The sequence below is a fragment of the Epinephelus lanceolatus genome, chromosome 6 (assembly GCF_041903045.1).
Source record: "Epinephelus lanceolatus isolate andai-2023 chromosome 6, ASM4190304v1, whole genome shotgun sequence".
Classification (NCBI taxonomy): Eukaryota; Metazoa; Chordata; class Actinopteri; order Perciformes; family Serranidae; genus Epinephelus; species Epinephelus lanceolatus.
The window spans coordinates 17,519,233-17,536,787 of NC_135739.1; the positions used below are offsets into that span (position 1 = coordinate 17,519,233).

A 17,555-nucleotide genomic window follows, 5' to 3' on the forward strand; every position below is an offset into this window, starting at 1 on the left:
AAAGCAGATGAATCAGATGATATCACCCCCATGAAACAGTTTCAGAAATGAACAATCTTTGGCTTTATTAGACGTTCAGCTCTACAGTTGTCCAGTTTCTAACTCATGGTAGAAAAATAAATATAGAAACATGGACATGAACATCTAACTTGAAGTATCTAATGTAGAAATTTGGAATTTAAACTAACTGTGAAAAATCTAGGGGGATGATTTTAATTCTTATTGCCACTGTTTTCCCTCAAACTCAACCTGAGATTCTCAGGCACGCAATCACATTACCTTACCTTTGAGTATGGAGTCTCCGTGCAAAACTATGATCAGAGATAAGCAATATTTCTGTTACATTCAGTTACTTTAGAGTATTTAGTAACTGATATTTGACAGGGCTGAAAAATCTCAAATGCAATTTTAAGCAAGATCATTTAAAGAGAAGTGATTTGGTGTTTTCAAGATACTTTGTCCGTGATTCATTAAAAATTAAAACAAGAAAGGTCAAAACATAGTATATGGCTGGACTGTGTATGAAATACTGAAGGGCTTTTAATTTGAAACAGGAAGGTACTACATTCACTCACAGACTCAGAGGCTGAATCCAAATGTCCACCCTCTGGATTTGCGGACTGAGCCCTTGTGGACTTCTGTAGTATGTAGTGTGACGTTAACTGTCATCACTCTGCCAGGGCAGAGACTGCAAGCGGCTGATAGACAGCACTCGAGACCGTTTTACTCATTGCCGTGGAAACGGTCAACTGTTGCTGCTGTCATATTCACATATATGTCATATGAGCTGATGAATAGTGCCTACTCATGTGTCCCTGCAGATAACAAGACATAAATGCCATGTATAACCTTTTTTGTGCCTGAACAAAAATGTATTAATACATCTCTATATAACAGCTTATAGTGTTCAAAAACATTGATGTTTGTAAATTAGGACAGGATCTCAGTAAATTGGGCATTACTTATATTACAGACCCTCTTTTGTTGTTTTTAGGCCAATTTTTTAGCCGCAATAATAAAATGCATTCTCAGTCCCTCTACAGCCTATACTTATACATATTTCTGTTTCATGATGTGGTTGAATATTATTTCTGGCCCACGCAATTCAAGTAGCATTTTAATAGACCTAACTATCAATTACTGTTTTACACATTCAGAAGTCTTTTTTTTGGCAGTTGAAAAACCCACAATGTCACGTCTGTATTGCAATGAATTGTGGGTTATTAAATCAGCGAAGTCTGCTGAAGTCTGCACCCCAAGCGGACTCTCTGGGAGTCTGCAGAAAGCCCGCTTAAGGCCCCTTGTGGACTGGATGAATTGTAGTGAAATGCGGACATTTGGATTCAGCCATAGACTTTTGTGCCAGCGCCAAATCCCCCGAACCAATCAATTGGTCGACCTCTAGTCCACAATCATAGTTTGTCAGTTGGCATTAATGTTTTGAACAATAATAAGGTCAGAGTAATGTGTTAACAGCATTATAATTTAGAGAGGAAAACGTATATACCTTTTATTTTTCTACATTAAATTAGAGTCTCATGCAAATTATCAATGTTGTGTGATGTGCAGAATCACTGATATCAAATGTATATTATTACTGATGATGACACCTGTCAATTCAAAACTCTTTGTGATGTTAACACAGCTCCAGTGTACCTCTGGCATCTCCTCGGTAACAATGTCGACCATGTGCGCAGGCGTGATGTCCTCCTCACTTTCCGGGCCTGAATCGTGTTTCTTCCCTCGTCCGCTGCGCTTTTCTTTCCTCTTCTTCTTCTCTTTCTTCTTCTTCTCTGCTCTCTCTTTCTGCCGACGCTCCTCCTCAAGTTTCACGTACTGGTCAGACATAGGCAGACCTGCGGGACAGAAGAACGCATCATGTATTATACCTCATAACAACAGGAGAGAAGCAAGAAAAATGTCATTATTATTTTGAACATGAACCATGATGGTATCTAATTATATTGCAGCACGACATAGTACGACGTCAGTAAAGTAAGCATTTTGATTTTTATAAAGTTTTGAAAGCTGTGAGAGTGAGGTAAAGTGTGCTACCTGGGACTTTGAGAGGCACACTGAGGTCAATCTGTACGACTGGGATGTGCTCCACTCCAGGGGCCTCCTGGTACACCTACACAGAGGAGACACTCATTTAAAACACACGCTGTTTGTTACTGTATACATTTTATGCACAAGTCTGACTATATCTATTCAGTATCCTGTAATTGTTACTTATACAACAGACCAGATTTGACAGACACATGTGCAGTGAAAAAGACAGCCTGGTGATGAGTGGGTAAACACACCTTCTGAGAGGATGGAGAGGCCTTGATGTAGAACGGGTTGTTGGCTTGCTCCTGCTTTCTGGCTTCTCTCCTCTGGGAGACAAGGAAAACACAGTAACATGAATTAATCAATGAGGGCACTGCCTACCTCAGTTTAGCATGATAGGGGAACCACATGGGAAGACAGATTCACAGGAGAACTCAGAGAAAGTCAATATTGTTTTGAAGGTAAGCACTGCATGATTATGTCTCGACTGAAAAGCACCTTCATGTCTGTATATTTATACTATTCATAAAACAATGTTGCATGCTCAATTTAACAATGCTGCATTGACCAGCTCACCCTCGCCAGCTCCTTCTCGTCCACCTCTGTGTGACGGGGGCGGGAGTGTTTGGGCTCCTCCTTGGCAAAAATAGCCTTGGGCTGCTCATCCTCAGACTCGCTCTCAGATGGAGGCTCGTTGATCCAGGCATCCAAGTCCAGACTGCACAAACAAACTCAGTTACACTTCACTGGCCTCACAGACACATGCTAGTTTCAGATAATCTCTGTGGTGAACCACAATGATACAAACAGGATTTATGGGTTTTACTCAACAAGATTAGAAATACAGTCAAACTCTGTAATAATGTCATTTTAAAGGGGACCTACTGTGCGCATTTTCAGGCTCATATATGTATTTGGGTTTCTGCTAGAGCATGTGTACATGCTTTAATGGTCAAAAAACACTTCATTTCTTTCATACAGTCTCTGCTCTGTCATCCTCTGTCTGAAATGCTCCGTTTTAATGCCTGTCTCTTTATTCTCCCCTCCCGTAAACACCCGTTCTGCTCTGACTGGTCATTTCAAGGTGTCCCGCATCTGCACCCTCAATACATGTCACTGCAGCCAGGTAAGACTGTATTGGAGGATAGTGGTTTCTACTGTGAAAAATCACCAATGAAAGCTTCTAAACCAAAATCTACAAAACCGGACATGTTCCAGTGGGAATATGATCTGAAATCGAGGAAAATTGAACAACCTCAGTAACCAAGATTACCCTGATGTTAACCTGTAGCTACATGTTGCAGTGTACGCAATATGAACACTTGTAGTAGAGTGTTACAAGGGAAGAAGAAGGCACTGCTTGGCTCTGATGGCGGGTCAAACAGGTGCTCTTTGCTGAGGCAGGTAAAAGTATGAAATAAAAAAAGATACAATAAGTCTCAAATTAACGCCGACAACCATGAAAACAAAACAAAACAAAACAAAAAAACAGAACAGGTGAAATAATTTCATATATCTATTCTTCAAGTATAGGCAATCTAAAAGTCTGATGTGTATCGACTCTCGGTCTTCATCATGTATGATGAACCATTAATTTGAGACTTCCTTGATCTTGTTTTCTGTATGACCATATAAAGAAATCTGTCACAATCTGACGTCAGTTTTGAGCCAAAATATAGGTCATTACAGGTCCCCTCTAATGATGGTTTTAACGCGAGTGTGTCTGTGATGTACTGAGTCAACTCACCCTTCAGGAACAGGCACTTTCTTCTGTGCCTTGGGGGCTACAGGGTTGAGTTCTCCAGCGAACAAAGCAATGACTTCCTCTGCTACTTCTACCTCTTTCTGTTGCAGCTTCTGGATGTACTTGACCAGCTGCAGGATGCAAGACGCCTGCGGACGGGACAGAAGGTGAGGTCGACAGGGAGATTAGCTGAGTCATTTACTAGATTTGTACGTAGTGGGTGACTTTGTGAGATATATGATGCCAAAGGTCAAAATGTTAAAAAGTAATGATCTCTGTTGTGACATTAACACATATCTCTCTCTTACCCTCTCCTGCACCTCCAGGTTGGCGCTCTGGACAAAGAGAGGCAGCCTGTCGATCATCAGCTGGCTGGTTTCCTGTGCTGCTGTGCCGTCTGTGTTCCCCTCCTGGCTCTTCAGCACCGTGGCAAACAGCTTGGCTGCGTTCTGTACGTACACTGCCTGGATGTGGCCCGGTAGGGTGGCAACCTTAGGCCGCAGCATGGCCTCTAGCGTCTGCATCGGATTCTCCAGGTGTCTAAGAATAGAGGGAAAGGAGGTGGAAGTTTATCAACTGAAATAACACACATCTGAAACCACCATGTTATTCAAGACACATTATTACAAATTGGAAGCCCATTACTCATATGCCATTTGAAATGGAAGTTGTTTGTTACTTTTGACAAGTAAGAAGATATTAACAATAACAAGTGTCACTGAGTCCAAATTTAGGGACGCATATCAGCCCTGCAGTGTGTGTAACAAAAATGAAAGATTGTGTCAACTGTCAGTCAGGTAAGGCTCGCTTGTACTTGGATGATAAAGGAGGAAGGAAACAGAGGTGGGAAGCACACTATCTGAACCGAGCTGTCAGTCATCTCCCCCCGAATTTTCTGTTACGGGCAACTGGGTCATGGCATTCTTCCCTATCATTATAATACATTAGGCACGGTAGTCATGAGAAAAAAAGGGCTGTTGACGAACATGTTTAGTCATAGTTTTCGTTAACAAAAATAACACTGATGTCATCTTACACCAGTGGGTTTAAGAATGAGCTGAATCAACGTACTCTGAGAATTCACCACAGATCCAGGCTGCGGCATACAACACTTCGCAGATGCCCTTTCGCTGCACGTTGCCTGTCAACAGGTGGGCGTTGTCCAGCAGAGTGGCCATCTGGGCAACAGCAAAGGCCCGGATGGCTTTGACCCGGATAGCCACATCCAGCATCTGAGAGGCAATGAGGTGGCCGTGCCGTGTGCCCTCTAGCCGGGTCAGCTCCACCAGGATGCTGATGTACCTGTCAGGTAGATTTGAGGAAGTGAAAAATCATGTCACAGAGTGGAAATAACATCAAACAAAGTTAACAAAAGACAGAGTGAGATAAGTAAGTAAATAACTGACCATTCAAAGTTGGTAATGTACTGGTAGTTGCTCTGGCTGCAGATGTCGATGATCTTGGTGAGGAGTTCATCTCTGTAGGTGGTTCCTTCTGCTTTGTCCACATGCAGCATCAGTTTCTTTACAATCTCCATCAAGTTCTTTTTGGAAACCTGGGAAAGCAGCCATCAAATTTATACACATGAATGTACACCTTTAAAAGGTTGTTTCTTCAACTGAGGCAGAGAGAGACAGAATGTCCTCAACACAGCTTTAAAGTCAGGGGGCACAGTTGAAGATCTTGTACAGTGACTATATATCACCCTATATATAACCTTATGCACAAGGCAACATTTATGGCCCTGTGCTACCAGGGTGACAACGACACGAACATTGAGGAGACTTAGAGGATGACAGAGAAAGAAGCAGTCATCCTCAGGGACAGAGCACACCCTGTGAGTGAAAAGAAGGATTAAGAGGAGAAGAGAGCTGTCGCCGAGCTGAGCGAAAAAACAAACAAACAAAAAAAAAAAACCTTTAGCAAGTTTATTTAAAGGAAAAGCAGGTGCTGCTACAGCCACACTGACTGTTACTGTTTAGTTTTGTTCCAAGGTGCAAGATCTTAAGATCTACCGTTGAAGATCAAAGTAAATGCTCTACATAGTGTTCAGCCAAAACATTACAACCACTGACAGATCAAGTGAATAACATTAATCATCTTGTTAAAATGCAATGTTCTGCTGGGAAACTTCCTGTCCTGGAATTCATGTGGATGCTTCTTGACATGTACCACCCACCCACACTATTGCAGACCAAATACCCCACCTCATGGCAGCAGCACTACCTGATGGCATTGGCCCCTGAGCAGGACAAAGCACACAGGACAAACCAGACCCCAATCTGATCGAGCATTTGTGGCAAGAGTCGGTATCCCAGAGGTACCTCTGATCCACGGGGCCTCCTTGGATCGAACTTGGCTCTGACATGTCGAGGCATGGACACAGGAACTCTGAGGGGTGTCCTGGTTGTGTGGTGTGGTACTAACACATCCTACAGATACTAGATCAGATTGGGATCTGGGGAATCTGGAGGGCAGGTTGACACCTTGAGCTCCTGTACAGTTTACGCAGTGTGGCATGGAGCTGTTGCCATCAGGGGTTGTACTTGGTCTGCAATAGTGTTTGGGTGGGTGGTGGACTTCAAGTGGCATCCACATGAATGCCCGGACCAAAAGTTTCCCAGCAGAACATTTCAATCTAATGAAATGATCTATGTTGTTCACGTCACCTGACAGTGTTTTTGAGATTCTGGCTGACTGGTGTATTCTGAGCATCATCTATCTCTTCAGTTTCACACGTTAATGCATTGGTGGAAAAAAATTCTTCTCTGTGGCATCCCTACCGCTGGTATGTAGTTACACCACCAGCAGACTCAAAGATATTAACACAAAAAAATACAATAAATAAATTGATGTGTAAAACAAATGCCATTGCCTCATACCATGCCATAGAGCAGGTCCAGAGCTCTCAGGCGGATGGACTCGTCCTTGTCGTCCAGACACTGGAGGATGAGGTCCTTATGAGACTGCACTGACTTGGGGTGGGTCTTCAGGATCTTTGACATGGCCAGCAGGCCCAGGTACTTCACTACAAAAACAAACATGACCTCAGTGGGTTTAAAAACAGATGTACCTGTCCTGCACCCTTAGCTCTCTGCACCCTGGCAAGCAATTGTGTATTTACTTTTATCAGCTGATGTTATTCTCTACAATAACAATGACGTATGTTGTTATAGTATTTTCTCATTCAAGTTCCTATCATCTACACACCTGACTATCCTTCCTTGACTGTGATGCAGTTACACAACAAGTATAAAACCTGGTTGTGCAAAAACTAGTCAGTCTCTAGTCATGCTATAAGGCCTAGCTGGCTGCAGCTAGAAAATATTTTCATGTAAATAAAATCTGACAAATTTCATCTTCCCTAAAATAATCTATAAAACACATATGAAGTGATACAAACTAAATATAAAGGAAAGGAACACAAGACATACAGACCAATGGAAAGGACACACAAACACACGACACAACACACATACTGGACACAGTAGTTTTGTTTTGCTTTATCCTCCGTCGTATCCCCCGGCAGCTTTTCGTACTCACCAAACTGATTATTAACGATTCAGAAATCTGCTGAATCACGGCTTTCTGTCGATCATTTGATTTGGCAGAGACAAATGCCTCTCAGGTTCTTGGATCGATAAGTGTGTGCGTGCGGTAGTGACCTTGGGGCTTTAGGTGAGCCTGGTCACTGCGGTGAATACACAGCAGAAATGACCGGAGACGTGGCCTCAGTGCAGATGCAGGAGACAATGACACTGAATGTTCCTCAGCAATGGGAAAGTGACAGCAGCAGTTCAGTAGAACTTTCTCTCAGTGAGAAAGTTGCAAACAATATTTACAATGTGAGATGTTAAAGCAAAAAAATTTGTTTACTAAACTGCTGCCTTCAGTTGATCTGTTCCTGTGGTTATTCATAGCAAAAGTGGAATAAATGCACTGCATCTGGTGTTTGCATTAACACACACTTAACCTATAGAGACTTAGAGACTACAGATCTTTACCTTTTAGTAGACTGCAGTACATCTAACTTATTAAGAATGATACCGCAGGTTTATCAACTGATTTTCAATCTGACAATAAAACTAATATGCATTATATATTTTGCTTGCTTAAACAGTAATGGACTTCCAAATTGGCCTCTTTCTTCAAGAACACTTCATCTGCAAAATGACCAGCTGTATATCAACGTCTTACCCCATGTAACATTGAATTCATGAAAAAAAAAAATTCTCGCATGCCTTCACAGTGAACGAAGAATCCAAAAAATTAAGTAAAACGGGGACAGTGTTTAACAACAAAACAATATCAAAATATCAGTTCATAAACTCTAAAGCGTTACAATATAAAACACTAACGCCAATGAGCAGTAGCCCCGAGCGTACCTGAGCACGGGCGTGCATATGAGCTCTGCAGTGTTGTGATTCCAAACACATGGGTGTGCACAGGCACGCCCCTTGGCTAAGCATAAGACTGTTTGTACTGACATGTTTTATCATAAGTCGTAATGTTTTAGCGAAGAATACATGTGTTGGGGAAGTACTAAGCATACAACAGATTAAATGAGACTTGGATTATACTGCACGGCTTCTGTGAGAGTTTGGTCCCCATTTACTTCAATTCATCAAGAATGTTCGCCTTTTTTGGATTCTTCGTTTACAGAGGAGCAATATAGGAAAAACAAACTTTTCTTCACATATTCAAGTCAACACATGTTGAGTAACTGATATATAAATGGCTATTTTGTGGGGGAAGCGTAACAGCCTCATAGCTGTTACTTTATCTTTCTAACAAGAGGTGCGGTGAAAGGATAAACAAAACCTAAAACCACAGGTTCACAGTCTGCTCTATTAACATCAGAGGTCTAAGTCTACTCCACACACAAAACTATCTATGTATGGGTGTCCAGATAACTCGAATGGCTGGATGACGTATTCGCAGCTCCCGCGTGCAAGGGAGTGTATTTATAGAGCCACGCCCAATGTTTGAGAATCGCAAACTGGCAACAAATTGTTTACTTTTTGAGTCAAACACAGGGTTTGTGTGTTGAAGCGGCGGTGACTTAAGTGAAATGGTATTCTCAACAGGCCCCCCTAATTGAGAAAGGGGCTGTGATGATGTTCGAGTTATCCAGAGTCAGGGGGACTACGTTGTTGTCGTCTAAGAGGGTGGACTGTTCCATAGTCAGAAACACGCAGACAATGAGAAAATGACACACTGCAGGCATTGACAGAGGGCTCACAGTTCTGGTCCGAGTCTTCTATCAGGATTCGCAGTTTCTGCACACAGAGCTGAAAGAGAGAAAGAGACAGAGAGAGCAAGAGAAAAGGAGCCATTAACATCACGAAACCTTTCCACACCAGTTTCAGTCTTGTCATACGGGCACACTAAACAAAACAGGAATGAAACAAACAAAACTGGGGAAAAATTGAGCTTATATTGGGTGATGCAAAATGATTTGTTCATGCCTTACTGAGAGTCACAACAACTGAGAGCAAGAAAAAAAGCTTTATGAGTCTTATCATTACCGTGTCTCTACCTTACATGTTTAAACAGACAGATTTGTGACCAGGCAGAAGCATGCATTGTGGTTCAACTGGGGTGGAAAGGGTTATGATTGATATTTAACCGAATGAAAGTGCAGATGGAAGAATGGACCTTAGAGGCTTACCTGGATACTAGCACTGTGGTTAGGCATCCCAGAGGACAAGGAAATCAACACTGCAATGTGGGACAAAAAAGCAATTAGAGCTGAATGTGAACTTTTGTGAGAGGAATAAAAAAAGGCTTTAGGATGTGGATTTAGCTCCTATAAAAAGAAACTAAAATAGAACGAAAACACACATTAAACTCAATTAGACACTACACCGCACACACTGAATACCAGAACTGACCTGCAATCACAGTGTTGACACATTCATACAGCAGAGACATGGCAGAGGTACTGCGAGAGAGGAGGACAGGTAGAGAAACAGAGACAGAGAGCAGATTATTATTGATATACCTCTCAGATCAAACTGCGTTAACCATCTGTAAAAGTAGGTTATTGTTGAGGGACTTCATCTCACCTGTGAATTAAATTGGTCAGAGGTTCGATCAGCTTCTTCCCCAACCGTGGCTCCAGCGGTGTGAGCGCACCGAACTAAAGCAAACACAAAGAGTGCCACAGCAGATTATGTCTTGCATCAGAATTACCGCTTTCGTTGAAGGTTGAGTCCATTTGAGTTGAGTTGAGTTTCAAATGGAAACGCCCACTCAGCTGTGAGCTATAAGCAGTGACTCAGGTTGTAGTGCTGATAATAATTATAATGATAAAAACTGAAAGGGATAGTTTGGATTTTTTGAAGTGGGGTTGTATAAGGTACTTATCCATAGTCAGTGTATTCCCTACAGTCGATGGCGGTCGGCACGCCCCCAGTTTGGAAAGCAGGCAGGGAGACCGCCATAAAAGTTAAGCAATATACTGCTGTGGACGGGGGCGGCAGTAAAACAAATTTTGGCCACCTGAAAGAAGGCCCACTTTAAAAAAAAAAAAAAAAAATCAATATCAGTTTAAGTGTACTCTATATTTATAATATTTTCACTGCTTTACCTTGCTGTTAATTGTCAGATACCTGCCTCTCCAAAGCCACCAGACTTCTTTCGGATCTGAACAAACATGGTGTCCACAGCAGTATATTGCTTAGCTTCCATGCTGGTCAGGGGGTTTGAGGAATACAGCTAATATGGAAGGTCGATATTACACAGTTCTCAAAGAAGGCTGGGCTCGGTCATGAGGGGACAACATTAGGCAGGTTTGGGGGTTTATATGTAGCAATGTCATCATGCAGAAACCTTAGGTCACGTGGGAAAACATTTTCAGAAGGGCTTGGGAAAACAGCATTTTGATGCTACAACATATGTAGTGTACAAAATCTTAATACTCGGACTTGAACAGCACTACTACAATATCACTAGTGAGAAGCTGTAGGGTGATATCAAAACCTTCAAAAACAATAATTTCATAAACACTAAAGAATTCAAGGTCTAATGCTGTGAAAAGGTGCTCTTATTTACTTGTATCAGACTTGTAACTAATCTTAGAGAAGAGAGGTGAAAATAAAATGAGTGGTGATTCTGTTCACATGAATACAACTTGCTAAGCAATGCAACCTGTCATGTGACTTCACTATATTTGCCAATGGAGGCAAATGCTAGTGGAGCAACTAGTATCAATTCCTCTTTTATGATGGATTTATCCCTGTGTGATTGGTGCAATACTGTGAGAGTCAAACAAAACCGTGGCTTTGTGGTGCACAGGTTATAGTAATTTGCTGTTTCCCATAGTATTAAGAGCAGGACAGTAACATACAACCACAAGTATTTTCTTTTTTTCTTACACCAACTCTCAAAGGCAAGTTGTCTGTATCCCGTTGACTCACCAACTTGATGATCTTAATGAGAACCCAGTTATTGGTCGACGAGGTCATGAGTTTGAAGAAGAGCGGGGCCAGAGACAGGTAGTTCTTCGGATTTCTTCGAGCCAGCTCACAGATAACATTTACTGCTGCAGACTGGACACCTAAAAAAGGAACAAAGATGATCAGAAAACAAAAAGTAATAAGAACTGAAGGCCATAGCAGTGTTTCCACAAATGTTTTTTCCAGCAGCTGTGCTGAAGTGCAGGAGTGTTTCAATCAATATTGTGACTCCAACATTGCTTGTAAAAACAACTGATGGCTATTTACAAGAAGCACACAGATACAAGTTACCTAAATAAAAATGTATCCAAAGAGTTAAAGAGATTTTTGAGGATGACATCAAAACTAAAGTTGTTACAGTCGTCCCCGGTGTCCCCTAATCAACCCTGCGCTTCCAATTGCAGAGACAAACGATTCAAATCCTGGAGGAATGCAGATGAGAAATAGCTGGCATATATAAAGATGCCATGCTGGTCATGTGGGCACAAAAACAAGCTAAATGCAAGCACTGTCAGAAAACCACTAGTGGAGTGTATCACACACTTAGCAGAAGAAGAAGGGAGAGATAGACCGTGTATCTGCTATTTGCGCAGCCATTTGTTGTGCCGTCATCAGCAGTGAACATTTTAAGGAGTAAAAGAGAATGCAAATTTCTTTTCACCTCACATTGCATTTAAATATCCTTTTGACAACAGTTGAAACTAATCTTTGCAACACAGCACTTTCAGAATCTCCCGCCCAGTAAATAATGTCTCACTAATGCACAGTAAATAAGTCTGACAGACGCAGACCCTGTCCCATGCCATAAAGTCAGATAAATGCCCCGTGAGATGTTTTTGTCTGTGCAACAGAAATAGTCCTGGGAGAATATTCCCAGACAGGCTGGCAGTATCGCAAAATGAGCCTTCCTTAATCTCATATTCTAAGCTGCTGAATATTTCATAGGGTTCAGGTGACAAAGCACAAGCTTCCTGCGTAACAGTCTGAATGCGGTGTCTCTCCTGATACCTGGGTCTGGGTCCTCCAGTTTCTCCTTGAGCCTGGGGAAAGCGGGTCGCAGGGACTCTGGGTACTTCAGAAACACCTTGTACATGATCAACACTGCCTTCTTTCGGATGTAGGGTTTAGTGTGGGACATCTGGGGAGGGGGGAAATAAAGACAGGATAGGCAGCTGTGATTAAACTAGAGAACAAGAACAACTCTTTTTACCTCTTTTTAAGTTCTGAGGTAAATAAAGACACAGGTGGAGGAAAATAAACTGGAGCCACAAGATAAAAACCCCTTGACATACTCTCCATGACTCACCAGTGTCATGATGTCATTGGCTAAGTCCCGAGCCAGGTCAGGGGTCACAAAACAAGAGAGGCCAGTGAGGGCAACACCTGTGTCATACTGGTTGGGACTGCTGAGATCCTGGGAGAGAAAAGAAGGAAAAATAGAAATGAATAATCCACAAGACAGAGAAAGGTTGGCCGAGGGAGAAATTTCAGTCAAAAGATATTCACGGAGCGCGCAGAAGAAGAACAACACTGACCTTTCGGATCTGATTGGTTGTCAGCATGATGACATCGGTGCTCTCGTGAAAGCACTGTGAGGCCGCCAGGTAGCCAATCCTCTGTGGGAAGAAAGAATTACATCCTGTGCTGCATTTTAATTGTGTAACTACACACTGTATATTCCAGTGCAATGCTATTATTACAAACACTCATCAACCTGCAGCAGTTCCATGGAGATTTACCTGCACCGTACATTGTGTGACTATTCCTTGTACTATTTTTGGGTGAGTATCTATGTGGAGAAATTAACTTGAATGCAACAGCAAAGGACAGTTTGTGACTCAAGAATAATTTCCTGACAAATCCACACCTGGGCGTACACCACAGTGATATCAACGTCATGACCATTAATCCAGAAAGTGACTTGGTTCTGCATTTCCAACACGTCCGATTATATACCAGTCGTACCTTGTATGTGAACTTGGAGGAGCTCATGACTTCAACGATGTTGAAAGCAGCCCAGCTGACATCATAGCCCAGCATCTGAAGCTGTAACACAGAAAAGAGACAGAGAGGCCTGTGGGTGATAAAACGGAGGAGTGGGGCTCTAAGCTGTCTCTGTGGTGCACAGAGAGGCTAAATGATTTGGGCTGAAAGCTCTCAAAGTGGGCACAGACGCCAATTGCAAAAAGCCATCTAAACCTAAATGTGGGCCTCGGCTATAAATAGAACCGGTGCTTTCATTTTAACAGAATTTGTGCACCGTTCTTAATAAGTGCCAGTTGCTGGCTATTAGGCTGCGTAATCACTGATCTTCAGCTACAAAACAAAATTTGTACATGCAGTCTTGCAGCACTTTTATAAAAATGTATTACGTGGTTTCTAATTGGTCACTCCTATTTGCCACTGATGAAGCCTTGAGCCACAACAATCGGCTTTGATTCAACACGATGCTGTTTCAATAGAAAAGATAATATACAAAGAACCAAGGCCATGTGGGGTTTGCTTGGTGCAGTTATCATAAACAGACAGAATTTTCCGTTGTGCGCACATCAACACAACAGGTCACACTTGCAGAATATGAAACTGGACCAAATTCAGTGTATTTTTTACCTGCTTTAGAGTCATATTACAAAACAGATACTTATAAATTGCTTATGATCAAATCTTCTGTGTTATTTTGGATGTTAAATATTGAATTGATTTCCCTGATAGTGCTATAAGAATAGGGAGACACTGTATTGTATTTAATGAGCTGTGCCCTAAGCAGCCACATGGTCTGTGTGCATCTTTCCAAAGATACAAAGGGTAGAGAGCAACGATGGTGCCATTCATTATGTGTATCAGTGCCTGTGTATCACCTAGAAGTGAAAGACTAACAGAGTTAATGATTCTGAAAAGGGTGCTGAGAGATCTTACGTAGGTGAGCTTGCACACGGCATTAGCTTTGACGGCGATGTTGTCCTGCTTGAGCTCCTGTTTGATCTCGTCGATGCATGTGGAGATGTACTTGGCCTGAAGGCAGACAAAGGAGAGGACAAACAACAGACACCAGATCAGATTAGGTGGAGTGATATCCGGATTGGGAGGCTGCTACCAAGCACCAGGAACAAGCTGAAAAAACCCTGGTCTGTGTGTTGCTGCTATCCGAGACACCAGCCAGCAGAGGTGGAGCTGGATGATTGTTTTGCGAGTCCTAAGTCAAATCAAGTCAGGCAAGTCCTGAACTTTATCCTTGACTTTATAAAGTTTAATAATATGCTTCTGGCATCAGCCAAAATTCTTTGACTCTGGGCTTTATGTTGTAAAGTCAAACTCATGTCATGAGGAAATGACATTACGTTCAAAGTTATGCCAAGTCTTGAGTTATAAAAATTCATGGATTGTGTCAGAGTATGCCCCACAGCTCCACAACCATAATTTTGAGTTTCAGGTCTTAGCTGAAACATGGCATGTGGTTTGGCTTGTAGACCAACATCATTTCCTTCTCTACCAGCCTGACACATTAAAAGGCACTGTGATATTTTCATCGCTTATGGCCTGATAGCTAGAAACATGCTCAAACACACTACACAGGAGCTCAGGTCTGGGAACATACTGCCCATGCTTACACAGCAAAACATTTTAGCCATGAGCAAAAGATTTAATTGTATAACTCCAATTACACGGCTGCTAAACACAGGTTATTTTATGCAAGTGTAAAGGTAACAGGCGACTCAACAGCTCTCCCATCCTCTAAAGCATTTTAACAAATGAGTGTTTGCCAAAGCCTCACGCCTGAATGAATGAATGAAAAATAGCTGTTCTTCTGACTCCTGCTGTAATACACTAGGTTTCCTAAAATAGAGAGCAGAAGGTACATTTCATTCAGCACTGGGGTCAAGCTCAGTTAGACCCCTAGCAATCAGTCAACCATTGTTGAGAGAAGCAACCTTACAAAATAAACACACACACACACACACACACACACATATAGCGCTGGAGAGTGCAAGTGCGTGCTGGTCATGTGTGTGCAGTCATGAGACAGCACAGTGACAGGCGGGGGGGGGGGGGGGGGGGGGGGGGGGGGACTGAGCTCTGCTGCAGCTTCTGGAGAAACTGTGGCTAGCAGGGCTGGAGGGCAGGCAGGGAGGGACTCAAAACGAGATCACCAGACACACACGGTGCTTCTGCATCACACTCGTCTTAAATGACCAATTCAGAACCCATAGAAATAACTGAAATAGTTGACAAAGGGCCAACAAAGACTATCTTTCAGCCAACAATGCAGACTGAGCTGGAGGTAAACTGAGAGGCCTGTGGTTTCCAAGCGAAAAAATGACAGCTGGAGCTAACTAGAGCCGACGCAAATTACACACAGGCCTAAAATTCTTAGTGGTAATCTCACAGAATCTCACTTAGGACATCCTCACAATACTTTTTATACAATATGCTTACTGTTCCAAAGGCGTGGGAGGGAGAGTGAATGAATGAACCGTGCAAAGACTCAGCACACGTGAAAAACAAACTGTGGGCTGGCCAGGAAAAAGTCAACACACACTCAGGCGTGCACACACATACTCAGTGTATTAATATTTCAGCAAACTGTCCACTGTTGACTGGGCAACCACCACCTTATCTAGGCTGCCCAGGTTGGGTTACAACCGGTGAACACCTCGGCAGCCCATACACTGAATCAAGAGATCAGGCGTTGATAGCCTGGCACAATAGAGCTTATCTAAGTGCTTGACTTTTTTTTTAAAATATTGAGATATAAATACAGGTGACATAATATGCAAGCAAAATGTGTGTAAAGCCAGTCTGATGGTTGAAAATTGGATTTTTAACTGAGATGGGAAGCAAGACAAATCTGCCACGTTGAGAAAGCAATGAAATCCTAAAGCTGCCCTCAGGTTAGACACGCTGCCTCTACATTTCACACCTGTCCTACAGCTTGAGACAGGTGTGCACAGCACCGCAGCTCTGTGCAGGGATCCTGCCTTACATCCACCCCCTCCTACTACCTGACATAGCACTTTCACAGCAAGGTTATACACAGCAACACACAGAGCTTGTATGAGGAGCAGGCTGGTGTGAGAGATGGAAACGTGGCTGCCCCAAACAGTGCCCCCTAATGGCCCATCCATCCCACCCTGCTCCCACTCAGGTTGTGATGAGCCTGTCATCACCCACGGAGATGTGACAGGGATGACATCACCTTCAATCACTGTTGGGGTGCTCAAAAGGAGCTGCTGGCATTCTTATTCCACACAATCTACGAGTTTATATGAGATTTAATTCTCTATCAAGAGCCAAAATGCTCATATGTGCATTTTTAAACTCAATGTAAACAAGACAAACAAGTTAGGCCTCTTCTACACTCCATATAATCAAAGCATCACATAATCCATTCAACAGTCGAGTGACTCTGGTGTCCTAAACTTAATTAACACACTAAAGACCTCTTGATACTTCTCCCCAAATGATTCAGTCACTAAAGACCAATGACTAATAAAGTTAGCAGCAGTTGCCAAATGGTTAGACTGGTCACATTAGCCGCACTCAATGGTTTGATGTACGTTATGCCGAAGAGTAATCTCCCGGTGAATTGTGATAATCTACGGAGCTGCTTCCTCTGACTGACAGTTAGCTAGGTTAGCTAGCTGTCACTAACAACTCTTCGTGTAGCCTTATTGCTTAAAACCTAACATGTAACGCTGCTAAAAAAAAGTTAGCACCAACAACCATTCACTAACCTGTTATTTAGCATATGTTAAATTAGCAACAGCCGTTTAAACCCGGCTGTGTTAAGTGACTGTTAGCTAGCGGTTGAAATGACTGAGCGGACGCTAACGTTAATTTACCTAGCGTTAGCAATTAACGTTAGCTAGCTCTAGCTGGTCAACGATAACGGTTACGGCAGTGAGTTGAAAACATTAATGAATGAGAGGGTGAAAATGTTCCAGGTGACAGCGTTTGCTCGTCGGGAGGGGTTTTACCTCATCTTCCTTGTGATTCCTAATGCCACGTACTAAATCCTGAAGATTTTTATCGAACATCCGATCGATGCTCCCTTTGACAATCTTCAAAGCCATGTCTGCCTGTGACTTGTACCGCTTTTATCCTGCGGGGGCCAAGCAGCTTCCAGGGGTCTAGTGGGTGCCGACCGACCCTCTAGACAGTCTCTCATCCACCCGGGTACCGTGCGTGCAGGGTCCGCTGCTGTTTACCAAGCCCGGGCAGATGAAGCTGAGGCCAGACGGGGCGTCCTGTGCTGTGCAGAGACGCTGGCAATGGATCAGTGTAGGAAATGGCTGACAAAA

The 17,555-nt window shown here is 42.7% G+C and overlaps 1 protein-coding gene across 8 annotated transcripts in view; it reads right to left on the reverse strand.

Moving 5' to 3' along the window:
• The window catches only part of ap3d1 (adaptor related protein complex 3 subunit delta 1), a 30,252-nt gene extending 12,697 nt beyond the window's left edge, over positions 1–17,555 (reverse strand). For all 8 annotated transcript variants that reach the window (XM_033621287.2, XM_078168739.1, XM_033621285.2 and 5 more), the window contains exons 1-20: positions 17,232–17,555; positions 14,173–14,268; positions 13,222–13,302; positions 12,792–12,872; positions 12,563–12,670; positions 12,265–12,394; positions 11,218–11,357; positions 9,865–9,938; positions 9,691–9,740; positions 9,468–9,517; positions 9,039–9,087; positions 6,679–6,824; positions 5,203–5,351; positions 4,868–5,098; positions 4,105–4,336; positions 3,800–3,945; positions 2,629–2,770; positions 2,307–2,378; positions 2,056–2,131; positions 1,657–1,856 (exon numbers count right to left, since the gene is read on the reverse strand). In XM_033621287.2, the coding sequence (XP_033477178.2) occupies positions 1,657–1,856; positions 2,056–2,131; positions 2,307–2,378; positions 2,629–2,770; positions 3,800–3,945; positions 4,105–4,336; positions 4,868–5,098; positions 5,203–5,351; positions 6,679–6,824; positions 9,039–9,087; positions 9,468–9,517; positions 9,691–9,740; positions 9,865–9,938; positions 11,218–11,357; positions 12,265–12,394; positions 12,563–12,670; positions 12,792–12,872; positions 13,222–13,302; positions 14,173–14,268; positions 17,232–17,327 (2,349 nt within the window). In that variant the 5' untranslated portion in view covers positions 17,328–17,555. The remainder of the gene's footprint in view (positions 1–1,656; positions 1,857–2,055; positions 2,132–2,306; positions 2,379–2,628; positions 2,771–3,799; positions 3,946–4,104; positions 4,337–4,867; positions 5,099–5,202; positions 5,352–6,678; positions 6,825–9,038; positions 9,088–9,467; positions 9,518–9,690; positions 9,741–9,864; positions 9,939–11,217; positions 11,358–12,264; positions 12,395–12,562; positions 12,671–12,791; positions 12,873–13,221; positions 13,303–14,172; positions 14,269–17,231) is intronic.